This window comes from Callithrix jacchus, chromosome 8 (genome assembly GCF_049354715.1).
Source record: "Callithrix jacchus isolate 240 chromosome 8, calJac240_pri, whole genome shotgun sequence".
Lineage (NCBI taxonomy): Eukaryota > Metazoa > Chordata > Mammalia > Primates > Cebidae > Callithrix > Callithrix jacchus.
The window spans coordinates 109,714,294-109,737,255 of record NC_133509.1 but is presented as its reverse complement, the minus strand read 5'-3'; the positions used below and the strand labels follow the sequence as shown (position 1 = coordinate 109,737,255).

General features: G+C 38.6%; 1 protein-coding gene across 3 annotated transcripts in view; it reads right to left on the bottom strand.

Moving 5' to 3' along the window:
• The window catches only part of YLPM1 (YLP motif containing 1), a 73,752-nt gene that overhangs the window by 13,141 nt on the left and 37,649 nt on the right, over positions 1 to 22,962 (bottom strand). For all 3 annotated transcript variants that reach the window (XR_013521393.1, XM_002754113.6, XM_009006346.5), the window contains exons 6-17: positions 21,498 to 21,618; positions 14,003 to 14,423; positions 13,798 to 13,890; positions 13,405 to 13,600; positions 12,091 to 12,209; positions 10,732 to 10,886; positions 7,653 to 7,715; positions 7,236 to 7,355; positions 6,820 to 6,996; positions 6,660 to 6,743; positions 5,696 to 5,779; positions 2,404 to 2,484 (exon numbers count right to left, since the gene is read on the bottom strand). Coding sequence is in view for 2 of the 3 variants with exons in the window: in XM_002754113.6 (XP_002754159.2) it covers positions 2,404 to 2,484; positions 5,696 to 5,779; positions 6,660 to 6,743; positions 6,820 to 6,996; positions 7,236 to 7,355; positions 7,653 to 7,715; positions 10,732 to 10,886; positions 12,091 to 12,209; positions 13,405 to 13,600; positions 13,798 to 13,890; positions 14,003 to 14,423; positions 21,498 to 21,618 (1,714 nt within the window). In the remaining variant the exon portion in view is untranslated. The remainder of the gene's footprint in view (positions 1 to 2,403; positions 2,485 to 5,695; positions 5,780 to 6,659; positions 6,744 to 6,819; positions 6,997 to 7,235; positions 7,356 to 7,652; positions 7,716 to 10,731; positions 10,887 to 12,090; positions 12,210 to 13,404; positions 13,601 to 13,797; positions 13,891 to 14,002; positions 14,424 to 21,497; positions 21,619 to 22,962) is intronic.

Below are 22,962 nucleotides of genomic sequence, written 5' to 3'. Positions count from 1 at the left end.
CATGAAAAACCAGAAATCTCCACTGGCAACTTACATCCTATATTTCATAAAATAACTGGGTGGCTTATTTCAAACTCACTCCCGAAAGATTTTCAAATTTCCCAATGTGTCTATTGAGCTATGCAGCAATCATTTGTTTATTCATCTAGCAAGCAGATGCTCTGACCATGTGATTCCCCTTTACCTTCATTTAGACTCTGTTGTCTATTAGACCTAACACACAGAAACGTTAATATTAGAAACTAGTAAATAGGACAGACTCATCAAAAGTGTCAGAATCTTCTTTTATGAATAAATCTCTCTCTCTACTGTTCGGAATGTTCAAGTTCATGAAACAGACTGATACACAGGTAAAGTAAGTCGCAAAGCATTTTGAAGACTTCATGACAACAGCTTCTGCGTAAGTTTACTAGTCTTTAAGCCAAAACTAATAATTAGATTTCAACTTAATTACTAGGTAGTATTTTGGGTGAAAATTATATATTTTCCAAATACAAGACAAAGCTATGCTGAAGTGATAGTGCTAAAGGTACTGGGAATACTTATACGAGTTATATCTCAAAAATCATCTGAAAACTTTAAGCATCACAGGAATAACATTAAGTATAAATTTTATCTACTAGGTTCAATGAAGCATTAAAGAAGGCAAACTATCATACCAATGATCCCCTAAAAAGGATTCTCTTTACCAGCAAAAGTTTGGATTTCACCCAGCAATATCAATTAGTGCAGAGTGGAAAATGCAAGGTTTACTGAGAATTCCATTTAAATGGTCTGAGTGGTTGATATGAAACTTGCTCTTACCCTTGGTTAATATATTCTCCAAAAATCTTTTACTCTTGAAATAGACTCCAATAGTAAAAGATTTTTTTCAATTCTGCATCTTTGAATAGGTTAAGAGAAGTTTTATAACCAGGTTAGGCAAACAAATGTATTCATTTCCCCCTGCTGGAACCATCCTTTGTTTCCTTTAAACTGTATTATCCTTCCATTGCTTGAAATTGTGTGTCACTTGGAAATAAAACAGATAATCCAGTAGGGTAGAATTCTAAGGCTTCCTTGCCATGCCGCTGATGTAAAATTATAGTATTACAGTGTGTTTCATTTTAAAAAGTAATAGTACGTTCAATTAAAATTTCTCAAGTTTTGATCTACACCTACACAAGTCAGACATTATGAACCGTATCTTGAACTGAAATCTCCACAAAAGAAAGACGGAGCTTCAGAAAGCTAAAACATTATAGACTTCTCACATGATTGGTTTCTAGTACACACGCTGCAAATGGCTAAAGAAGTCATTAGCCATATTCCAGAAGAGCGTGGACCTTTTAATGAATTTCCTGCCCACATTTTAAATTATATATGCCAAAATACAACTTAATTAAGAAAAATAGATTTAAAAAAACACATACTGAGACTCAAATGCCATTAACTTTAAACTTATTTTTTAATCCACATTTGAAATCTTGGAATGTAGAGGTTGACACCATCTTTATAAAAACACAGTTTTTATCAAGAGTCCTCTATATCACACATGGGTTAGATGGGACCACTCCCTGGAGATTCTGTATACTCTAGGGGTAGGTATCCGAGTTCTCACTTTGTACATTTTCAAAAGAATATGAGAAGCAACTTTAGCCAGGGCTCAAGTATTAAATAAACCAACTAATATTCTGGATTTAAAAAGCAACACTATTCCAAGGCATTGCTAATCTCTGTACTTCATCAGCAAACACTGAAAAGTCAAGGTAACTCTATAGGTCGCATATTCTTGAATGACAGGGAAAGGCAAACATCTCTACAGAGGTGTGATCGAAAGCATTTTACATTAGGTACACAGAAACTTTGAACTCACACTATGTAAGCCTCTAATCAGCCTAAGCAAAATCCATTGCCTAAACAGTCATTTAATTTTTCCCCATCAGTTAGGATAAAATGCAGAACAAATCTAGCAGCCAGTGGCAACCCTCTGCCTCCCCATTCAGTAAGTTCTTCTGCCTCAGATGACAGAAACTCAATTTGGAGATCTTGTAGCAAAGAAGAGACAATTATGCATATGTTGGGTAGGCTGGGCCACATATCTGCTGGAATGTAAGAATGCCCTTTTATATGTAACTGATTTTCTTAAAGGTATACTCCCCTTAAACCACCCACAAATAGATGAGTACAAGAGTAAGTTTCTTAGCACTCTGTTAAAACTTTCTTTTAACACCACAGTAGAGGATTCTTTTGGTGTGGGGAAAAATAAAGAGTATCCAAAAGTCTCCTTGAAGATGATTTTGGAAACTTTTACCATTAAAGTATATTTTCAACAGTAGTTGTCTGACCACAGATCTGAATTTAAACCTTCTTTAAGAATTTTAATAAAGAGACACTGTTCAAAGTGGTTGGTCTGTCTCCTACCAGTTCGCTTTCCTCTTCCTCTGCATCTTTCTTTTCTTCTTTCTGTTCTTCAATATTTGCATCGAAATCTTCCATCTCTACCTACACCAACCATTTAAAAAAAACAAACTGAGTTAACATATAGAAAAATGTTGACTCCCTCTTTGAGATCTGGAATGAACACAGTTGCCCAGAGCAAGACAGACTCACTGCTACATACCAAGTAATTTTTAACACCTTAAATTTTGAAACAGAACTGATAAAAGACAGGATATTATTGCCTTTAATTTTCCTTGAATATCCATCTTTATAATTTCCTGTAAAATTAAGTATAAGTGCTAAGTAGATAGTTACCTATCTGGATGCCCATGGATTACGAGAATTTCTTTTAAAATTCTTTAACAAGCATTTTTCCAATCAGGTGAAACATGTCAATGATTCAAATTTCAAAACATAAGAAAAAGTATAGTGAAAAGTAGGATGATATTGGAATGATATTGGGTGGCCCAGAGTAGTAGCAAGATGAGATGAGCAGATGAGTTACAGAGGCCATAAAAAGGTTAAACTAAATAAACTTGCTTGACTACACGACAGGTTTGAACACTGGCATAAAGGCAGAGTAAAAAGTCAGGGCCAGCTGCGGTGGCTCACGCTTGTAATCAAAGTAAACTGGGAGGACAAGGCAGGTGGATCATAAGGTCAGGAGTTCGAGACCAGCCTGTCCAACATGGTGAAATCCTGTCTCTACTAAAAATACAAAAATTAGCCAGGCATGGTGGTGGGCACCTGTAATCCCAGCTACTTGGGAGGCTGAGACAGGAGAATCGCTTGAACCTGGGAGGCAGAGGTTGCAGTGAGCCGAGATCATAGCACTATATTCCAGCCTGGGCAACAGAGTAAGACTTTGTCTCAAAAAAAAAAAAAAGAGTCAGGCCTGGGCACGGTGGCTCACACCTGTAATCCCAGCACTTTGGGAGACTGGGGCAGGAGGATCACTTGAGTCTAGGAGTTCAGGACCAGTCTGGGCAACATAGTGAGACCCCCATCTCTAAAAAATAAAAATAAAAAATTAGCTGGGCACAGTGACATGTGCCTGTAGTCTCAGCTACTCAGGAGGCTGAGGTGAGAGGCTCATTTGAGCCCAGGAGTTGAGGCAGCAATGAGCTATGATCATGCCACCACACTCCAGCCTGGACAACTGAGTCAGACTCTGTCTCAACAACAATAATAACAAAAGAGTCAGGAATAATTCCCAGAGTGCTGGTTTCAGCCATCAAGTGGTTAGGGTTCTAATTACTAAAACAGAGACTACTAAATGAGAAACAGGTTTGGACGAACTACATTTTGGATTGGTTGAGTTTGAGGTATACTAAGATAATATATATTTTTTGGAGAGAATTTGGAAAAGAATAGTAGAAAGAAGGTTATAAAAATCACCTATACTCCCTCCATTCGGAAACATTACCATCAAGATAGTAATATAACTCAGTCTAGACTTTATAACATTAATGGCATATAAGTGTCAATCCAAGCTCCTAGAAAGATTTGGGTGATCTATACAGAGGGTACAAAATAAAAACAGAGCCTAGGATAAAGCCCTAAAGAATGGGTAGCAGGAGAAGTCAGCAAAGGAGACTGAAAAGAGATAACCAAAAAAGTAAAAGGAAAACCAGAAGAATGTGAATTCACAAAAGCCAAGAGAAAAGTATGTTTTTTAAGAAGGTGGGCATAGTCAACTATATTACATTTGGCTGCAAAATTAAACAATAAGGGAAATAAAAACTGTCCACTGTCACGGAGATCATTAGTGAGATGGCTGCCAGACAATAACAGTGGCAGAAACCAGAAAGAAATAGGTTGAGGAGTGGCATGGGAGTTAAAAACACATAAAAGCACAATGACGGCTGGGCACCACGGCTCACGTCTAATCCCAGCACTTTTGGAGGCTGAGGTGGGCAGATCACTTGAGGCCAGGAGTTCAAGACTAGTCTGGCCAACATCATGAAACTCTACTAAAGATATAAAACCTAAAAATATAAAATTTAAGCCAGGTGCAGTGGCACATGGCTGTAATCCCAGCACTTTGGGAGGTCCAGGTGGGAGGATCATGAGGTCAGGAGATCTGAGACCATCCTAGCCAACATAGTGAAACCATGTCTCTACTAAAAATATAAAAATTAGCTGGGTGTGGTGGCACATGCTTGTAACCCTAGCTACTCAGGAGGCTGAGGCATGAGAATCACTTGACCCAAGAGGCAAAGGTTGCAGTGAGCCAAAATTGCACTACTGCACTCCATCCTGAAGACAGAGGGAGATTCTGTCTCAAAAAAAAAAAAAAAAAAAAAAGGCAAAATGACAATATTGACAATAAACTCACTCAATGGAAGAGGTCAAACAAAATAGAAACACACAACTGGCAAAAATAGAAAATTTCTCCTTCCATCACATTAATAATTGATTCAGGCAAGAACTACCAATGAATGAAAATTTGTTGGGGAACAGATATTAAGAGTCTCTCTCTACAAATTACTTACTAAAGAGAAAAACATAGAAAAATTTGTTAGATAACACCTTAACCAAGTAATCAGTGTTTAAATCACCAACAATGAGATAAATTGACACCATATGGCTCCTAGTGTGATGCACTGAGAGGGCACAGTATCACATAGCATTCCTGCTAATGTTTAACCTGAACCTAAGCACGTGGAAACAAACAGACAAATCCAAATGGAGGGGCATTCTACAAAACAGGCCTAAACTCTTCATCAGTTCTTCATCTTTCATGACAATGACAAGGCTGAGAAACTATATTTTGTATTAAAGGATTGAATCTTGGATTTTTGAAAATTTCTATAAACTATGTGATAGGAACAACTGATGAAATATGAATGTAAACTATATGTGAGATAATTCATGAAATTTAATTCAGGAAATTTATATTACTTAATATAATATTTTATTAATATTAAATTCCCTGCATTTGGTAACAGTTATCAAATCAAAAGACAATGTCCTTGTTCTTACAAGATACCTACTGACGCATTTAAGGGTGAAGGTTTATGAGGTCTACAACTTAATTCTCAAATGGTTCCACAAAAATAATGACATCATTAACAAGACTGTTAATAAGAATATATCCATACAAAGAAAAATGTGGCAAAATATTAACTGTGATCTCAATCAAAGGCATATCAGTAGGTGTTCTTATATTAATACTATTCATGTAACTTTTCTGCAGGTTTTAAGTTTTTCAAAGTAAAAAGGTGAAAAAGTAATGTCTTTTTGCATTGCATTTGAACCAAAGGATACTCACCTCTTCAATAGCAGCATCTTGTAGCAAAGAACGAATATCTAAACGCATCATGTGACGAGGCGCAGTTTCCCAGTGATCGGCCATCTATTGAAAAATATTGTTTAAATTGTTAAATACTAATTAAATATTATAAAGTCTAACGAGCCAATTTCCTTTTTTTTTTTTTTGAGACAGGATCTCACACTGTCACCCAGGCTGGTGTGCAGTGGCGCAAACATGGCTCACTGCAACCTTGACATTGTGGGCTCAAGTGATCTTCCTACCTCAGCCTCCCCAGTAGCTGGGACCACAGGCACTTGCCACAAGACCCAGCTAATTTTTGTGTTTTTTTTTTTTGTAGAGACAGGGTTTCACTATGTAGCCCAGGCTGATCTCAAACTCCCAGGCTCAAGTGATCTGCCCACCTCAGCCTCCCAAAGCACTGGGATTACAGGCGTGAGCCACCACGCCCGGCCATAACAGGCTAATTTCAAGAAGAGCTAGGAAAAGAAACAAAGGAAGAGAAACATTTACTAAAGCAGATAGGAAAGATATTATGAAAAAAAGGGGCGGGGGCGGAATAAATAGGAGCTTCCAGACAAAAGTGCTGATACAGATAACATGAAGTTTAGAGTACAGTCACACATCACTTAGCAATGAGCATACATTAGAAGAAATGGATCATTAGGCAATTTGCCATTGTGTGAACATCACAGAGTATACTTACACAAATCTAGATGATAAAGCCTACTGCACATCTAGGCTACAAACTTGTACAGCAAGTTAAAGTACATAATACTGTAGGCAACTGTAACACAATGTTAAGTATTTGTGTATTTAAAGATATCTAAACATAGAAAAGGTACAGTAAAAATACATTATTATAATGTTATGGGACCACCACATATGTAGTCACCTTCCTTGACCAAAACATTATTATGTAACACATGATGGTACTCTATTAGTCCATGTTTCTGAAAATCACCTTATTTATTTCTTTAAGCTTTCTTCCATGAATATTTCTCTTGCCACAAGTCTGGTTATCTGCACTCATTTCAGCCAAATATACCTAAGCAAGAATGAATAATAATTAGAAAAGATATATAACATTTACATGACAACACAAAGTACTTCAAAGTTCTTACCTCAAATCCCTTGGTTTTTGCTGCACTCCAAAACTGGTCAAAATGCCTAACTCTGTCATTGATGGCATCCAGAATTATGAAGGGGAAAAAGCCATCATCCAGAGTCTTTTTGAAAGTTTTGAACATGCTAGTGCGGTAAGTCTCCTCCATCTCAGCTTCATATTCATATTCCATTACCTAAGGTCCCCAAAAAGAGATATACAATTAGCAAAAGCAAAGAATCATCCTAAGCTTTTTCCCTGGTTAGCATTTGGACAGAGATGACTTTGTAGTCTTTCCTTCATACCCAAGTACTAAAGTTTGTGTTCAGAAAACAGAGAAGTCCTTGCCCTCAAAAAAGCCACATTTCTCTCCAAACATGATTTCCTTCAAATACTATTAATGAATCAGAATATGATCTGAGATGAATACCATACCTTCTTTTTTACTTTCTTTCCAGAATCTGGGTCTTTTTCTTCTTTTTCCACTTCAGTGATGAAGTAATCATCCAGGCTTAGAACTCTGGGTGCAGGTCCTCCAAATTCTACCTCCTTATCCTAAGAATCACATAGTCAAGAAGGTTAAAATGAATTTACAGAATAAACTAATGTTCACACCAAAGTTCCCTCTTGTGGCTAAATAATACACAATCTTCTGGTGGTTTCAAATTAAGCAGACTCAAAAATGTTTCTCTGAGTAGATCCAAATGGATATGGGACAACATCTACCACATGGGCCAACTCTAACGAATCAAATGGAAGACAATTCTATTAGTATCATGTTGCTTGCTATTAATTAAGAAGGCAAGTGACTACTAACACAAGCAACTGATTTTTCAGCTTTCCCATACTCACCCGAATAAGTTTTGCAACATGTGTCTTTCCACTGCCAGGTAATCCTCTCATTATAACAACAATCTGAAACAGAATAGACCAAAAAAAAAAAAAAGTCACTCAGAGAAAACTTTCTGCAATGAGATAATAGCTAACAATGACCTACCACTTTCCAGGATAGACTATATAATAGACCTTGAAACAAACCTTAATAAATTTGAAAGGATAGAAATGATACAAAGTATGTTATCTGACCACAGTGGAATAAAATTGGAAATTAAAAGTAAGAAAATTAAACTCACAAATATGTGAAAATTAAACAACATACTCCTAAATAACCAACGAATCAAAGAAGAACCAGAAATCAAGAGGAACCAGGAAATACTCTGAGATGAATGAAAACAACACAACATACCAAAGCTTACAGGATAAAACTAAAGCAGTACTTAAAAGGAAATTGATAACTATAAATGTCTATAGTAGCAAAGAAGATAGATCTCAAATCAAGAACTTAACCTTCCACTTTAAGACACTGGAAAAAGAGCAAACTAAATAAACAGAGGAAGGAAACAATAAAGATTAAAGAAGAAGTTAATAAAATAGAAAACAGAAAAACAAAAGAGTAAAAATAAATAAAACCAAACAGTGGCAGTGGTTCTTTTAAAAAGATCAACAAATTATAATTATAATTATAATTATTATTTTGTGATGAAGTCTCACTCTGTTGCCCAGGCTAGAGTGCAGTGGTGCAATCTTGGCTCATCACAACCTCTGTCTCCCGGGTTTGAGCAATTCTTGTGCCTTAGCCTCCCAGGCAGCTGGGATTACAGGCACCCGCCACCACATCTGGCTAAATTTTGTATTTTTAATAGAGACAGGGTTTCACCACGTGGCCAGGCTGGTCTTGAACTCCTAGCTTCAAGTGATCCACCCACCTCAGCCTCCCAAAGTGCTGGGATGACAGGTGTGAGCCACCACACCCAGCTAAGATCAACAAAATTGATGAACTCTTACCTACACTGAACAGGAAAAAAAGGAGATTCAAATTACTAGAATTAGAAATGAAAGTGGGGCTCAGTGGCATGTGCCTATAGTCCCAGCTCCTTAGGAGGCTGAGGCAAGAGGGTCACTTGATCCCAGGAGTGCAACCCCAGCCTGGGCAACAGTGAGATTCTGCCTCAAGTAAAAATGAAATGAAAGAGGGGCCATTACTACCAACCTTATAGAAATAAAAAAGGATACAAAGGAATACTATGAACAATAATTTAGGTCAAACAGACACATTCCTGGAAAGACACAGACTACTAAAACTTACTCAAGAAGAAATAAACAATCTGAATAGACCTATAACAAGTAAAGAATCTAAGATAGTAATTTTAAAAACACACACAAAAGCCCAAGCCTGGATGACTTCACTGAATTCACCAAATATTTAAATACCAACTCTTCACAAAGTCTTAAAAAAAACAGAATAGGAAGAAATAGTTTCTTTCTTTTTTTTTATTTTTATTTTTCTAGAGAAGGGTCTCACTATATTGCCCAGGCTGGAGTGCAGTGACTATTCACAGGCACAATCCCGCTACTGATCAGCATGAGAGTTTTGACCTGCTCCATTTCCAATCTGGGCCAGTTCACCCCTCCTTAGGCAACCTGGTGGTGCCCCGCTCTCAGGAGGTCACCATACTGATGCTGAACTTAGTGCAGACACCTGATTGGCATAGCGCACTACAGCCCAGAACTCCTGGGCTCAAGTGATCTTCCCACCTCAGTCTCCCGCGTAACTGGGACAAGAAGCACACGCCACTTCCCCCGACAGGTAGGAATAATTTCTAACTTACTTTATAAAGCCAGTATTACACCAAACCAAATATAGCACAAGAAAACACCACTATTTTCTATGAATATGGATGCAAAATATCCTCCAAAATATTAGCAAGCTGAATCCAGCAACATATAAAAATCATTACACACCATGACCAAGTGGAATTTATCCTAGGAATGCAAGTTAACATATGAAATCAATTAATGTAACACATCATACCAACAGACTAAAAACCAAAATCACACAATCATCCCAATTGTCACAGAAAAAGCATTCAACAAATCCAACATCCTCCCATGATAAAAACATTCAACAAACTAGGAATAGAACTTTCTTAACCTAATAAAGTGCATCTACAAAAAATTCACAGCTAACATCATTTTTAATGATGAAAGATTGTATGTTTTCTCTCTAAGATCAGAAACAAGACAAGAATGTCCACTCTTGCCACACCTATTCAACACTGCACTGGGGGTTCTAGCCAGGGCAATTAGGCAAGAAATAAAAGGCATCCAGTTCAGAAAGAAAGAAGTAAAACTATATTTGCAGATGACATAATCTTATACAAAGAAAACCTTAAGAATCCACTAAAAATCTACTAAAACTAATAAATGAATTCAGTGATATTACATAAGATGAATAAACAAAATTAAACCATATTTCCATAGTCTGCGATGAATAATCCAAAAATAAAATTAAGCCAACTATATCAATAATAACTTTACTACCAGGTACTACGTTCATTATTTGGGTGACAGTCTCATTAGAAGCCCTAACTCCAGCATTACATAAAATACCTGTGTAATTAACCTGCACATGTATCCTGAATCCATAATTTAAAAAAATCTCCAGTACCAGTTAATTCAAATGGAGTCAATCTAATTATTCTGTAATATAAGACAAATTTAAGAGAATGCACACATTTGGAGGTCACTAGGAAATTAAGCCTAAGCTAATCAAGTCTCCTAATTCTCCCTTTCTATTCCACATACCACCATAAAACCAAATCCACTTTCCTCTCTTCGACATGCAATTAATTGAGGCCTCATAAATGTTTTAAAATTCAACATCTTTTTTGCCAAGTAGTTTATAGTGCTAAATTCTTAAAGATTCTATAGTGTAGGCCATTTATGAGATTTTTATGGTGATTTAGGTATGGTAAAATGCCTTGAATCTGATATTGTTACTATGTTGCAGAAAAGTAAAGAAATTCTGTTTAGGATATTTAAAAGTTCTCTTCTGGTTTGCATGGAAATGAATCAGCTTCACAGGACTCACTCTCTCAGGTCTGCTCTCCCGGCCTGGTGGTTTCAAAATATCATCCACATTCTTTGATTCAGGCTTCTTCTCTACCCGTGGAGCTGGAGGTGGCTGGTGACTCAGTGAAGGAGCTGGCAGGGGCATTCGCTCTTCAGGATAAGTCCTTCGTTCTCCTAGGATTCCAGCAGTTGAACAAAATTACTATTTGTAAAGTAATTGTTTTTAAATCCAACTCTCCCCACACATCCTAAGGTAATATAATTCAAACCAAGTCTAATGATTTTGGGGCCACTTTTTAATTAGAAAAAAATAAAGGTAATGTAAAATCTACTGAAGTCAAGAAAATGAGATAATTTAAGTATGATTTCAGGCAAATAGACTGTTCTGCAAAACACTGAATTCATCCTTGTTTGTATCAAATGTAAAAAGTTAAGCAACAAAACATGAAAGAATAATAAATGTTTTGCTGGACAGTCCTAAGTTCTGTAACTTCTGCTTTACCATTTTAAGAATAAAAGCTGGCCGGGCGCAGTGGCTCATGCCTATAATTCCAGCACTTCGGGAGGCCGAGGTGGGTGGATCACGAGATCAAGAGATCGAGACCATCCTGATCAACAAGGTGAAACCCCGTCTCTACTAAAAATACAAAAAAATTTAGCTGGACATGGTGGTGCGCGCCTGTAGTCCCAGCTACTCGGGAGGGTGAGGCAGAAGAACTGCTTGAACCCAGGAGGCGGAGGCGGAGGTTGCGGTGAGCCGAGATCGAGCCATTGCACTCCAGTCTGGGTAACAAGAGTGAAACTCCGTCTCAAAAAAAAAAAAAAGAATAAAAGTTATACCATCTTAGGAGAGTGTATTCCTATAAATAGGTATGAGATTCTAGTTTAAGTGTAAATCATAACAGTGAAAAACTAAAAGCAACCCCTAAATTACCTAATAATAAGGTCTCGATCATATATTTTATCCACTCAATAGAATGTCAAAGAGCCACTAAACTTTCACAATTTTTCAAAATTTCATATGAAAAATGTGTATAGTATAATATTAATCAGAACAATCATGATAAAGAAATTGTTATTACTTCATATTTATACTTTGATTACAACTTCAGAAATATGTCTGTAAAAAGAGAATGAGAGGAAATCTACAAAATTATAATAGCTATAGTATGGTGGGTAGTGAGACTATCAGTAATTTTGTTTCTACTTTGTTTCAAAAGTAAACGTTTTATTTCATTAATTACATTGCTATTTTTTATGATATAAGAAATCTGTGAATACATTTTACTCTAAAAGTTTAAATCCATAGCTACAATGGGAAGCATCTCCCATACTTTACATTCTTAATATCCTTGCAGTTAATAAGGCATCACTCTACCTCCAAACATGGATGGTCCTTCATAGACTGGTCGGTCAGACTTCCGGTCATAGGATGGCCTATCAAAACCCCCTCTTCTGGATGAGGAATGGTCTTTTTTGTCTCGATATGACTGAGCTCTAGAAGATATAATAGAAAGTCCTTCAGCAAATAAAAAATATTCAGAGGTCTCTGCTTTATAGTGCAACAGCATTCTCTGCCCAATTTTCTCTATGGGCAGATACTCCACACCATATTTACTTTTTTTTTTTTTTTAGATGGGGGTCTCACTTTGTCAACCAGGCTAGAGTGCAGTGGCCTGGTCTTGGCTCACTGAAGCCTTGATCTCCAGAGTTCAAGTGATCCTCCCATCTTAGCCTCCTGAGTAGTTGGGACTACAGGCACATACAACTTTGCCTGGCCAACTTTTGTTATTGTTTTGTAGAGACGGGGTTTTGCCATGTGGGCCAGGCTTGTCTCAAACTCCTGAGCTCAGGATATCTGCCTGCCTTGACCTCCCAAAGTGCTAGGATTACAGGCATGAGCCACTGCACCAGGCCAATATTTACATTTTGACTTTGCTTTTTCATTTAGATCTACTTTATATACGTATCTAAAAAGTTCATGTGAAAACTGGTCATGGTGCCTCACTCCTGTAATCCCAGCACTTCGGAAGGCCGAGGCAGGTAGATCACTTGAGCTCAAGAGTTTGAGACCAGTCTGGGCAACATGGTAAAATTACATCTTCACCAAAAATACAAAAAAAAAAAAAAAACTAGCCAGGCATTGTGGCACATGCCTATGGCCCCAGCTACTCAGGAGACTGAGGTGGGAGGACAACTTAAGCCCAGGAGGTGGAGGCTGCAGTGAGCTGAGACTGTGCCACTGCATTCCAGCCTGGATGACAGACTGAGATCCCATCTCAATAAAATATAGCAATTAATAAATAAATATTTAAAAGTTCGTGGGCTTTCTCCCTTCCCCTTCTCCTTGCCTGGCTGCCAGAATGCCCGTAAGTATAATCATAATAAATAAAAAGCTAATGGATTGCAAAAATAAACTGTTTGCCTACTGAGTAATGACTGCACCTTTATTGATAATACCATTTCCATTCCTTTCTGGCTATCTCCATCGCCCATTTAATGCTCTGGAATTCAAGCTACCAAGTCAAAGACCTACTTTCCTGAAAACTGGTCCAGAATTATTCTTCCCCCTCCAAATTACAAATAGACATGCGTAAGAAAAATATGTTACTTACTAAATTTCTCGTAAACTTTTACTGAACTTAAGTATATAATAATTTGTACACCTAGCAAAGACTGTTTTATAGCATACCTATCATCTCGGGGTCGGCGTTCTCTGTCAAATCGATCCCGGTCATAGTCAATAACACCACGATCCCGGTCTCGATCTCTATGTGTCTCACGATCTCTTTTAAAATCTCGATGATCTGCTATGACATTACTTTGGCGATCAAAATAAGGCTCACGGTCTCTTTCTCTATCATAACGATCACGTTGGCCGGCATGCTCTACAAAAACAGTTAGTACAAAATTATTATATCCCTTTTATAGAAATAAAAGCAGAAAAGTATAAATCTAACCTCAGAGCTGGTATAAATTTCTGCCCTAAATTCGACGTAAGAATCTTTCAGCTGACTAAAAGGAAAATCATGTGATAATTAGGCCCTAAAATGTTTAAAAATACTGACCTCTCTGGGAATCCTACCTGTCTCAAAAGTTGATCTTTCAGGTAGTGGATCTGGGCGTAGAGTTATTCTTTCTCCATAAGGTATCTGTTCAACTTTATTAGTGGATATATCTGGTAAACAAAATCAGAGAAAAAGCCCTCTAAGAGTGAAGCTTGAGAAAGCTAAAGCTGAAGCTAACAATTCCTGTAGGATCCCAAATACAAGTTCACCACCATTACTCACCTCGGCCATGGCCATAATCAACAGTCTGTTGCACTGGCGGTGGCTTGGACATTGGTGGCATACCCATAGGCACTGTGCCAGGAGGGGGAATGGAAGAGTGAACAGGTGGGGGTGGTAATACTGGAGCAGATGGAATTGCTGCAGTTTCTGACTTAAATTCTGAGTTCAGTCCTTGTTCATCATTTGTATCCCAGAGCCCATAGAAAGAATCTTCATCCCATCGTTCCTGTTCTACAGCTGAAGTTTGTGGCTTTATCACTGGAGGAGGAGGAGGAGGTAGAGGTGGAGGAGGTGGAGGTGGTGGTATTGGGACAGGTGGCCTGGTTACAGGAACAGATGATCTTGCTGGTGGAACAGAAGGTCTTACAATTGAACCTGGTGGTTTACCCATAGGAGGGGGTGGTCTATAGGACCCTGGAGGCTAGAGAACAGAGTCAAGAGCTTAGCGGACAAGCATACCACTATGTTTTTACAGATCAGTGGAAATTAAAATCTGGTTCTCAATTTATAGGAAAAAAGTTAACACCTTGGACTCATTCAAAATTTCGTGCTTTAAAACATACCATCAAAATGAGGACAAGCCACAGAAAGGGAGAAAATATACACAAATCTTATATTTGATAAAGAACTTGAATTCAGAATATACAAAACACTTAAATTCAATAAGGCAAATCGTAAAAAAAATATGGCCAAAGCTGAGAATAGATATTTTTCCAAAGAAAAAATATGAATGCCCAATAAGCACATGAAAAGATACTCAACGTCATTAGTCATTAGGGAAATACAAATTAACATCCCAATGAGATATCATTTTCATACTCACTGGAATGGCTATAATTAATAAGACAGACAAAAACAAATGATGGCAAGAATATAGAAAAGAAAAACTCTTTTAGATTGTTAGTAGGAATAAATGGTGACACTATAGAAAATGGTTTGCTGAGCTGGGCATGGTGGCATGCTCCTGCAGTCCCAGCTACTTGGGAGGCTGAGGCAGGAGAATCACTTGAACCCAGGAGGTGGAGGTTGTAGTGAGCCGAGAATGAGCCACTGCACTCCAGCCTGGGTGACAGAAACAGACTCTGTCTCAAAGGGAAAAAAAAGAAAAGAAAATGGTTTGCCAATTTCTCTCAAAAAGTCAAATACACTTTTTTTTGAGATGGAATCTTGCTCTTGTTGCCCAAGCTGGAGTACAATGGTACAATCTCAGCTCACTGCAACCTCCGCCTCCTGGGTTCAAGCACTTCTCTTGCTTCAGCCTCCTGAGTAGCTAGGATTAGGTACCCACCACCACTACCAGCTAATTTTTTATATTTTTAATAGAGTCAGGGTTTCCCTTGGCCAAACTGGTCTCGAACTCCTGACCTCAGGTGATCCACCTACTTCAGCCTCCCAAAGTGCTAGGATTACAGGCTTGAGCCAAAACTCCCAGCCAAACATAAATTTATCATATGACTTAGCAATTTCATTTCTAGGTATCTATCCAAGAAAAGCAAAAACATATGTCTATCCAAAGACTTGCACACAAATATTCATAGCCATACTATTCAACAACTCTCATGTCCATCAACTGGTGAATGGTTAAACAAAATGTGGTATATTTATATAAAAAGTTAGAAAATTTAAAAGCAGTAAAAATAAATGAAGTACTGAGTCATGTTATAACATGGATAAACTTGAAAAGATTATGCTAAGTGAAAGAAGACGGACACAAAAGACTACATATTATATAATTCACTTATACAAAATGCCCAGAAAGGCAAATCTATATAGACAGAAAGTGGATCAGTGGTTGCCTGGGACTAGGGTAGGAATGAGGATTAACTAACTATAAACTAGTGCAGTGATCTTACAGGGGTGATGAAAATGTTTTAAAATCTCCATACTCCAAATTAGGACTTCAGATTCAAATGTCCCTGACCAACACCAAATCTACTGAACTTCTGTAGGTGGGGCTTACCAGTAATTTAAAATTTAAAAAAAAAAAAAAATACCCTCCATGAATAATTCTGATTTTCACCCCTTGATTAAGAACTATCTTCCCACTCTCTCAGTGTGCAGGAAGGAGAAAAATGAATAAATAAGAACTATCTTCCTACTCTAGAAACCTATCTCCTCCATAAAAACGGTAAATTTCCAGTGACAGAAATCCTAGAGAGCCTCCATACTTCTGTTCCTTTCAGTTATCTGGTTGACAATAATAGTCCAGGGAAAGCTAGGACCAACACAGAACTTGAGTAATACGAAACAAAATAAACTAAATGAACATCTAGTAATCTCTTTAAGAAGTGCCACTGTTGGGTACCCTGATTACATTTGTTTTCCCAAAGCATCCCCAGGTGCCATCAGAAATGTCTATTAAGGAGATGGTAGCACTTCTTAGCAGATAGGTCCTATCTACCCAATACTGAAACCCAGCTGCCACATACATTTTATTTTTATTCTTTCTTTGGTGAAGACAGGGTCTTGCTATGTTGCCCAGGCTGGTCTTGAACTCCAGGCCTCAAGCAATCTTCTCGCCTCAGCCTCCCAAAGTGCTGGGATTACAGGTGTGAGCCACTATGCCTAGTCTCTATTTTAATCTTCATAAGCGTGATTCAAACACTTATTTCCCATTTCTTAGTTCACTGTGTCTGGTTGGTTTGGTTTCTTCTTTTGTTTTTTGTTTTGGTTTGGTTTTTTACTTCTTTGTTTTTCCAGGATTTTTTTTCTTTATTTACACCTATTTTAGACCCTGGAGAGCCCACAATATGCATTATTTATATATTTGCCCATACATAGGCAGTATTTTAAAAACAAACTTTGTGACTAATAAAATGCAGTTGACTAATATGGAAGGAACATAATTTGACTGGAGGTCACTACTGGCTATAGTTAAAGACAAATGGCTATTACCTAAAGATAAAGTTTTAATTAAAGTATGGTATGATAAACTTTGTTAAGAAAATGCCAATATAGGATGAGGCTATTCTGTCTGTCTAGACATATCCATCGAGACAAGTTTTAAATATCTTAAGATCTCTTAGAAATACACTTATAAATAAAACAAAAAGTGCTTTCTTCATTCTATACAGTGAGAGGAAGATAAATTTTTTAAATTATTTATATGTGAAAGGGTTAATATCTGTATTTAGGATAATGAGTTAAAAAAAAACTCAAACAGATAAATGGGTGAAGGACACAATTTCTGTAAGAAGAAAGTATAGTTAACAAATATGAGAAAATATTCATGTCACTAGTAATAAAAAATGCTGTATTAAAATTACTAAATATACAAAATATTATGTAACTAACGCTTACAAGGCTATATATAGATGTAACACAACTATTTTCTTTCTTTTTATTTATTTATTTTTGAGACACAGTCTCGCTTCGCTGCCCAGGCTGAAGTGAAGTAGCACAATCTACAACCTCTGCCTCCCAGGTTCAAACAATTCTCCTGCTTCAGACTCCCTAGCAGCTGGGATTACAGATGCACACCACTATGCCCAGCTAATTTTTATATTTCTAGTAGAGATGGGGTTTCACCATGTTGGCCAGGCTGGTCTCAAACTCCTGACATCTCAGGTGATCCACCTGAGATGAAGTCTTGATCTGTCATCCAGGCTGGAGTACAGTGGCACAATCTTGGCTCACTGCAACCTCCACCTCCCAGGTTTAAGCATCTCCTGCCTCAGCCTCTGCAGTAACTAGGATTACAGGCGCATGCCACCAAGCCCAGCTAATATTTGTATTTTTATAGACACCTGGTTTCACCATATTAGCTAGGCTGGTCTCGAACTCCTGACCTCATGTGATCTGCCTGCCTCGGCCTCCCAAAGTGCTAGGATTGCAAGCGTGAGCCACTGTGCCCAGCCATTATACAACTATTATAGAGAGCTGTTTGGCTATGTCACAGGAATCATTTTGTAAAAGTATGCTTATTCTGGGCCAGGTGTGGTGGCTCATGCCTGTAACCTTAGCACTTTGGGAGGCTGAGGCAGGGTGGATCACCTGAGGTCAGGAGTTCGAGACCAGCCTGGCCAACATGGTGAAACCACGTCTCTACCACAAATACAAAAAAATTAGCCAAGCGTGGTGGCAGGCACCTGTAATCCCAGCTACTTGGCAGGCTGAGGCAGGAGAATTGCTTGAATCAGGGAGGTAGAGATTGCAGTGAGCTGAGATTGCACTACGGCACTCCAGCCTGGGCAAAAGACTATACTTAGTCTCAAAAAAATTTTAAAGAGTATGCTTATTCTTTGAAGTAGTCCACTTTGGGACTTTAAAATCACTGCTGGCTGGGTGCAGGCACTCTCAATACTTTGGGAGGCCAAGGCACAAGGATCACTTAAGCCCAGGAGTTCGAGACCAGCCTGGGCAACAATTCAAGACCCCGTCCCTACCAACAAAATTTTTTTAATTAGCCAGGTGTGGTGGTGTGTGCCTGTAGTCCCAGTTACTCAGGAGGTTGAGGTGGGAGAATCACTTGAGCCCAGGAGTTTGAGGCTGCAGTGAGCTATGATTGCACCACTGTAATTCAGCCTCCAAGGCAACAGAGCAAAACAAAAAAGACAAAACAAAAACAACATAAAACTTAAAAAAAAAAAAAAAAAACACAATTTACTCATAAGAAGTTATCAGCTGAATGCAGTGGCTCAAACCTGAAATCCCAGCATTTTGGGAATCTGAGCCAGGTGGATCACCTGAAGTCAGGAGCTCAAGACCAGCCTGTCCAATGTGGTAAAGCCTCGTCTCTACGAAAAATACAAAAAATTTAGCCAGGTGTGGTGGGTGGCAGATATCTGTAATCCCAGCCACTTGGGAGGCTGAAGTAGGAGAATGGCTTCAACCTGGGAGGTGGAGGTTTCAGTGGCTGGAAATTGTGCCATTGTACTCCAGCCTGGGCAACAGAGTGAGACTCCGTCTCAAAAAAAAAAAAAGAAAAAAAAGAGTTACCTAAAATAAGAATCCACTAGAAAGACACTCATTAGAGTAATATTAAGAATCACAGTGAAAGATTATAAATCAATTTCAACAGAAATGGAATTAATTCAATAAATTATGAATCAAAAAATAATATAGCATAACAATATGGAAAGATGATTATGTCTTGTTAAGCAAATAAAGCAGAAATGTGGATCCATAATCAGGAGCTTCTATTATTTACTAAGACAAGCAAAGACAAAAGATACAATTCTTGGACAGGCGCAGTGACTTATGCCTGTAATCCCAGCACTTTGGGAGGCCCAGGTGGGTGGATCATGAGGTCAGGAGTTCAAGACCAGCCTGGCCAAGATGGTGAAACCTCATCTCTACTAAAAATACAATAATTAGGCAGGCATGGTGGTGGGCACCTGTAATCCCAGCTACTTAGGAGGCTGAGGCAGGGAACTGCTTGAATCTGGGAAGTGGAGGCTGCAGTGAGACGAGATGGCGCCACTGTACTCCAGCCTGGGCGATAGAGACTCCATCTCAAAAAACTCCATCTTTTTTTTGAGACAGAGTTTCACTCTTGTTTCCCAGGCTGGAGTGCAATGGTGCAATCTTGGCTCAAGGCAATCTCTGCCTTCCAGATTCAAGCGATTCTCCTGCCTCATCCTCCCTAGTAGCTGGGATTACAGGCATGTGCCACCACGATAGGCTAATATTGTATGTTTAGTAGCGATGGGGTTTCTCCATGTTGGTCAAGCTGGTCTCCAACTCCTGACCTCAGGTGATCTGCCTGCCTCAGCTTTCCACTGTGCTAGGAATACAGGCGTGAGCCACCATGTCCGGCCTATCGTTCTTATCTTATGGACTCAATTTAGAAGAAAAGACAAGAAAACAGACAATCAAAATTCAACATGATAAAGATGACAACAGAGACCAGTGTAAGATGTTTACAGGGTATGTATGAGGGTAACTGCCTTACATAGGTAGATGAGAAGATAGTAGAGCTGCGTTCTAAAAGATAAGCATTAGCCAATTGCAGGAGGGGATGCAATGGCAAAGAAAAGAGACTATTGGCTTAGAGAATAACAGGCATACACAAAGGAATGAAGAAGTAAAAGAATCTAGCAAATTCACAGAATTGTTAAGTAGCTCCATGTGGAGGGAAAATGAAGCATCAGAGGGTGGAGTAGCAAGCAATGGTCAGCAGAGGTCAGGCCAGCTCAGGAAGAACTTGAAAAGCCATGCAAAAGATTCTAGATTTCATCCTGAAGGCATGGGAGAACACTGAAGAGTTTTAAAGCCAGGTAGCCACATGGTGAGATTAATTTTAAAATGTCCACTGACCACAAATCGCATCAATGCTGTCTGAAGTGGAGTGTAGGGGTAGTCCCAACTACAAAAAGGCATGAGAACTTTTAAGGGTGATGAGAATGTATCTTTTGATATACATCTGTCAAAACTTGAAATACAGGCTTAAAAAGCATGCAATTATACTTCAGAATTTTATTCAAAAGAGATGGCAGCATATAGCAGGGGCAAGATGGAGGGCTGATTTTCAGATTTCAAGTTAGGGTGATAGGTGATGGTGAGGAGAACGAATATTTAATGGGGTATGATAATGAGCCCCAATTTCAACATGCTGCATTTGACAGGAGCCACATCCACAGACAGAAACTCTGCAGACAGACAAATGCATACAAAGGTCAGGAGATCCGATCTGGAGAGTCAACAACACCATGCTGGGTCACTGATGTCAACAATTATTTCTTAGTGTTTAAGTATTAGACCAGAATGGAAGGGAATGCTGAGAAATGAAGAAAGTTAATTTGAGGAAATGGTTCAGTAGAACTTTTTTCTTCATTATGCTGTCATAAAACCATTTGAATGATAACATTTAAAACACCTGAAAAGCCCATTATTGCCTTAAATGTAAAGTAACAGAACAAAAACAAAAGGAGTCCTGGCATGCTATTGGAAAAAAAAGGCGAACTTACTTAAGTCTTTAACATAAACACCCCTTTTCAGACTGCCTGAACGGTTCTGAAGTATGTACTAGGGTATGACATTTCCTTATCTGAAGGATTAGTAGCCTAAAAAGGTAGGAAGCACCATGAGGCCCATGTCTAGCCCTGCCTAGATGGAAAACAGGACTTTTTTTTTTTTTTGGTAGAGATGTGGGTCTCACTGTCTTGTGCAGGCTGGTGTCAAACTTCTGGGCTCAAGTAATCCTCTTGCCTTAGCCTCCCAAAGTGCTGGAATGACAGGCATGAGCCACTGTGGCCAGTCAACAGGACTATTTTAACTTAAAAAATTATTAGAAAAATTCCACCATTTTGTGGACAGAGACTATGTAGTTCAGGAGTAGTTGGTGTACTTATCCAAACCCTGGGAAAAAGGAGCATCTCTGCCACACTTTTGAACTGCTTTTAAGATGTTCAAAGGTCAATCACCATAAACTTTTACTTGACCAAAAATCTAAATTTTAGAGAGGAAATCTGTAGTTAATTTTTAAAAAATTAAACAACATAAAAACATACAAATTAGAAACCATTTCATTTTCTGAGCACACATTCTCCCATACCGGATACATTCCAGGTCTTGAAGATGTATTCTGCAGTCTTGATTCCTGAGGTGGTAGATGGTCAGCCATCTGTGGCTCAGACCCAAAGTCTTTCATCTTCTGAAGCTGTTCTTTCTGTTCCCTGCAAACAAATAAAATTGCCATGGTACATAAAGCATGTTTATGCCATTCCTAAGTGGCTACACCTAATACTGAATTAAAAAGAAGAGATCTAAAAACCTTGCCCTAAAATTCTCTGTAGTGGCCATACAATGGGCACCTCTGAGATTACCCTCTTTTGCTTTTATGTAGCTAACTCATCAGTCGTCTAAGACATAAAAGTAATTATATATTATTAAAGATATTCAAGGATAGATTATACAACCTGTCTCAGCAGTTTTCTACTATCTCATCCAGCTGTTATGCTTTTCTTTAATCCAACCAAAAGCTCCTTCGCTATTTCTTTAAACTTTTTTTTTGGAGACAGAGTCTCGGCTCTGTCGCCCAGGCTGGAGTACAAGTGGTACAATGTCAGGTTACTGTAAGCTCTGGTTCCTGGGTTCAAGTGATTCTCCTGCCTCAGCCTCCTGAGTAACTGGAACAACAGGCGCAGGCTACCGCACCTGGCTAATTTTTTATATTTCTTTAGTAGAGGCAGGGTTTCACCATATCGGCCAGGCTGGTCTTGAACTCCTGACCTTATGATCTGCCCGCCTCGGCCTCCCAAAGTGCTGGGATTACAAGGCGTGAGTCACCGCACCCAGACTACTTTTTTCAACTTTTTACACCAGAGGTTGCAAAATGGTGGCCCATGCACCAAATATGGCCTAAAAAGGTTTTTTTAAAAAATGTGGCTTTTGGCTGGGTGCAGTGGCTCATGCCTGTAATCCCAAAACTTTGGGAGGCTGAGGCAGGTGGATCACAAGGTCAAGAGATCAAGCCCATCCTGGCCAAGATGGTGAAACCCTGTCTCTACAAAAATACAAATATTAGCTGGGCATGGTGGCATGTGCTTGTGATCCCAGTTACTCAGGAGGCTGAGGCAGGAGAATCACTTGAACTCAGGAGGCAGAGGTTGCAGTGAGCAGAGATCCTGCCACTGCACTCCAGCCTGGCAAACAGAGCGAGACTCCAACTCAAAAAAAAAATGTGGCTTTCAAAAAAAAAAAAAAAAAAAAAATGTGGCTTTCACATCAGTTTTTAAAATTTGAATTAGCTATTTACAAAGCAAAATATTTCACATATAAATTCAAACCTTAAAGAGATTTGGTAACACCAGTCCTACATTCCCACATGCCAACAATCAGCCGAGTGCAGCAAGGCTGCCCATGTTAGATGAAACAACGTGTCACAATCTTCACCATACTCTAGAAAGTTTGGCCCACTTTCACTCATTTTTGTTATCTGATTGTTGGGGACATTTTAATTTATGGCCCCTGCTGTAGATGGTGAAAACAACTGTCAGTCTATATCTTTAAAAACAACA